Here is a 4,304-nt window from a genome sequence, read left to right as displayed (position 1 = left end):
TGTGTCTTTTATGGGGACCGGGAAACGGATTATTCTCATTTTTAATCATTTCTTATGGGAAATAAATGTTTGACAGACAAACTTACACACACTTTCTGGGAACCAATTAAGTTTGTGAGCTAAGGTATCGCCGTAAAACAAAACAAAGACACAGTCATTCAATCTTAAGCACTTTCTGCACCCTCTTTTTTGTATGAAACAGTTCTAGATGAAAGAGTAGAGAATCAAAGCGTCCTTTTCACCAGTAGATCAGAGACGTCATGATGGCATGTGCACAACTGCTACAAGCTAAATGCTGAAAGCAAACACAAAGTTTAAAGGACAACCGACGTCTCCGGACAAGTTGTGTCCATAATTTGTAAAATGGCTTCAAATGACTTCTACTGAGTGTATTTTAATAGGATTCCACCGCATATTTAAGCTCTATTTTACCTTTTAAGACTCGCTCTGAACATTCAGGAAGTCTTGTTTTTGAGTTGGTGACGAGTCCTCGCGTGACGTCAGAAAAGGACCGCCTCCTGACTGTAAAAAAACACGCATTGTATCGTCTTTCCATCACGTCAATGTATTTTGCTGTACTGTTTTTTTTGAAACCCTTTTGTTACATCCAAAAGCCGCCAGCAGAGGGAGTCCAAGCTCCATTGAAGGAATATATCAGCCTGTGGAAACGGGCTGATTCATTCCTCACAGCTCGGTGGCCATTTTATTGCCTCTTTTTGGGTGAGACATTCCCCCCGCCCGTTTCCCTCAAAATGACACGGAATACATTCTTTAATCGATTGCAAACATGTATGCGTTCCTCTTCAGAACTATTGGAATCATATTCATAACTGGATGTGTAACAAGAAAGCATATTCTCCGAATCTGAAGCCATTGTTTTGATTCTCCAGCAAGGCAAGACGTCTTGGCGTGACGTCACAAACTGGGGGCGGGACTTTCTGAAAACGCCAATTCGCAACTCAATTTTTTGCAGATTTTGGACACTTTTCGTCATTTTTATTGGTGTTTTGCATTTGACTAAAAATATACTGCGTGTTTTGGGTATTTTAGATGCTATAAAACGTTTTTCTGATGTCAGTTAAAAAACAAAAAAGTGACGTCGGTTGTCCTTTAAGCATCCATTGACAAAAAGAGACTGTCCCACATCTCCTGTCTGACATAAATCCGCTTCAATTCCAAGCTGCGACAGTTCCACATATTCATCGGCTGTCTGACTTATCTGCTGAGCAAAGCAGGGCTTTGAAAATGCTGCCCATTACGGGCGCAAAACGGTGCCAGGGCTGTCCAGCCATGTCAATCAAATGTCAGCGACATTCCTCCCAAATCAAAAACGGTGCGAGCATATTTGTCTCCTCCTTGACGAATATGGTGGGCAAAAACGCTGAAAAAAAACAATCCGTATCCGTTCCCATCTATGGGAAAATAATGTTTTGGAATAGACACTTTTCACGTGATACGCTCTGTGTGGGAACGAATTAAGTTCGTAAGCCAATGTATCACTGCATAGCAATTTCATCGCCATTGATTTTTATGCTCCAGGGCCTGCAGAAATGATTGTGAAGGCGTCGGGGCCGATTTCTGACCCTGGTCACAAATGATGGCTGAAATGTCCATTTCTCCGCCGCGGTACGAATAAGGCACATCCAATCCAATCCAATCCATTGAGGGCTGCCCAAGTTTGACACGCTGCCTTGAACGCACCACCAGCATCAACAACATCGACAAGGGCCATTGGAAGTGTTAAGCTATCTTGGATGTGAACCAGCGCGTCCTCCGTCAGATGGCCCGTGACGCCGCTCATTAACTCCTCCTTTGCTGCCATTCTTTGGCCTCCGAGGCTCATTGTTTGGCCAGATGACATGAGCCTTTGTTCAAGTCCCCGGACGGGCCCGTAATTAGTGCTTTGCGCCGGGCCCATTTTCTCACAGGACGATGACACAATTAATCAGCATTTTCCCACCAATGGACAGCGCCCGCATGATTCAATGGAGGACGCATTCTCAACCTGGCTTTGCTTTTTCCACTGGTGCAAATAAGCTGAAATCGACTTCCAATAACAGTCCCTGATTGGAAATAATCATCATTATCATCATCATCATCATCATCATAATAATAATATAATAATAATAAATATAATAATAATAATAATAATAATATTACATTTTATTTTAAGCGCCTTTCAAAGCTCTCAAGGACACTTTACAGTCACGGACAAGCATAGGTACTAGAATCAATAAAATACAATTATAAAGAGAAACAAGAGAAAGAGCTCCGCAGAAAATGCCATTTTAAATGTGTGGCTTTTGAGATGGGATTTGAAGGTGCATGGGAAGAGAATCCATGTGAGCAATGTTGGCAGGAAGTGAGTTCCGGAGTTTGGGGGCAGAGCAGCCGAAAGCCCTGTCCCCCATCGTGCTGAGACGGGCAGGGGGCACACAGAGGTGGATCTGAGAGAACGAGAGGGAATAGAAATTTGAAGAAGTTCAGATAGGTATGGGAGGGGCAAGGTGATGGATGGATAGCTATAGCTATATTTGAGCGGGAGCCAGTGGAGCTCGCGGAGGACGATGCGGTGAAAGGATGAGGTTCTGCTGATCATCCGGGCTGAAGAATTCTGGACCGGTTGAAGTTTGTGGCGAAGTTTCTGAGGGACGCCAAGGAGAAGTCAATTGCAATAGTCAATCCGGGAGGTGACAAGACTATGAACAACAATGGTTTGCTATGGGAAATTCCTTTATGGGACACGCACTTTTTGCCTTACGCGCACTCTCGATACGAACCCAGATAGCACTGAAACATCATACGAACAAATTCACCTAACAAACGAGCGCTCGGAACGATTCTCGTTGGTCAAGTTGGGGAGCATCCGCGTGACAAGAGACGAGCCTCGAAGTCTCTCCTTCCGTCGTCACAACGCCCCAAATCCAACCCCGGCCATGATGACAACGGCCCAATTCAGAATTGGCACAACACCATCCAAACTCCGCACAGAATGTTTGACGAGAATGTAGCAGCAACTTACCTTCCTCTTGTCGCTACTTGAGCAAGGCATGACGATTTCTCACGCGTTCCTCGGCTTTCTCGTGAATGACAACAAAAAGACGAGGCTGTCATCGTTGATCCAAACTAAACTGGTTAAATGTTCGTTTTATTTTCTTGAACAAAAAAACAAGGCTCATCAAAATGCGTGTCGAGAGTAAAAATAAAAAAAAGTGAGGAAACATAAGCTTTTAGACTAACACGAAAGGCACGTCACCGTGTTCTCAACGCCATCTGATCGCGTGACTCCAGATGGCGACGAGAGGCGAGCTGTCAGTCTGATCAGATGAATTCGACGATCTGATCAAGTGAATGCAGACATGATCAGAAAAGTTGTTGCTCCATGCATTCCTATCCGATCGGGCGAATTCAATCGATCCGATTAGGTATATTCAGACGTGTCATGGCCGTTTTAAGACAGGATGATTAATGGAGCCCAGATACCTCGATATCGCTCTTAAATTTACATAAAGTAAAACAGCGATGAAATGAAACCTATCGCACCCTTTTCCGAATGGAATTATACAATAGTGAACAATAACAACAATCGATTTTAACCGAAATTTCCTTAGGGCTCGAACACATAGATCGAACCATTGAACGGGCGAAAGCCCAGACTGGCCGGCCGTCAGTCATTCCGTCAATCACATCTCGACAACGTGACACATTCACGCTCACTATGGGCAATTTCGTCTGAAATGAACCCGGCCTGCCTGCCTGCACGCATTTGAACCCAGTGACATTGTGGTTGACAGCGCTGTATAGCTCTTATTCCAAAAGTCCACCGCATCGCTGTGTGTTTTCCAGCCGTGCCGCCGACCGACGACGTCCACGAAGCACATTGCTAATCCTAGAAAAAACACTCCTCCAATCACACTGTCTCCTCTGTGACGATGCCGCAGCGCTAACAAAAATAACATCCAAAAAATACATTGAAAAAGAAAGAAGCGCTTGGTCGCACCAAGTGGCCACGCTCCTGTTTTGTTTTGTTTTGTTTTGTTTTGTTTTGACGTGAAATGACGAATGGTGAAAAGTCATCAAAGGAGCTTAGTTTGCTTTGGAATGTCTCCGTTGGGCTTTTTTTCTTCTTGCTCACCTCCACTAAAACTCTCCGAGACAAATGTTGTTCAACGTAAAAACATTTCTGTTGGCACGCTTGATTGTGAAGCGTGCGGTGGCGACTGACTTCTTTTCATACTCATACTGTATCCATTGTGCGCGCCCTCATAATAGAAGAGCAACCAGTTGGCAAGCCAGGCTGCATT

The 4,304-nt window shown here is 44.4% G+C and overlaps 1 protein-coding gene across 2 annotated transcripts in view; it reads right to left on the bottom strand.

Moving 5' to 3' along the window:
* Positions 1–3,748, bottom strand: part of pcgf1 (polycomb group ring finger 1) — a 36,801-nt gene extending 33,053 nt beyond the window's left edge. Inside the window, exons 1-2 of one of the 2 annotated variants that reach the window (XM_088991240.1) lie at positions 3,241–3,748; positions 3,023–3,155 (exon numbers count right to left, since the gene is read on the bottom strand). In XM_088991240.1, the coding sequence (XP_088847366.1) occupies positions 3,023–3,052 (30 nt within the window). In that variant the 5' untranslated portion in view covers positions 3,053–3,155; positions 3,241–3,748. Of the gene's footprint in view, positions 1–3,022 lie in introns of both variants that reach the window. The other variant, XM_088991239.1, reaches the window with a different exon arrangement.
* Positions 3,749–4,304: the final 556 nt, after the last annotated feature.

This window comes from Hippocampus bargibanti, linkage group LG02 (genome assembly GCF_051943395.1).
Source record: "Hippocampus bargibanti isolate YZ-2025 linkage group LG02, ASM5194339v1, whole genome shotgun sequence".
Taxonomy (NCBI): domain Eukaryota; kingdom Metazoa; phylum Chordata; class Actinopteri; order Syngnathiformes; family Syngnathidae; genus Hippocampus; species Hippocampus bargibanti.
This window is presented reverse-complemented; position numbering and strand designations above follow the sequence as displayed.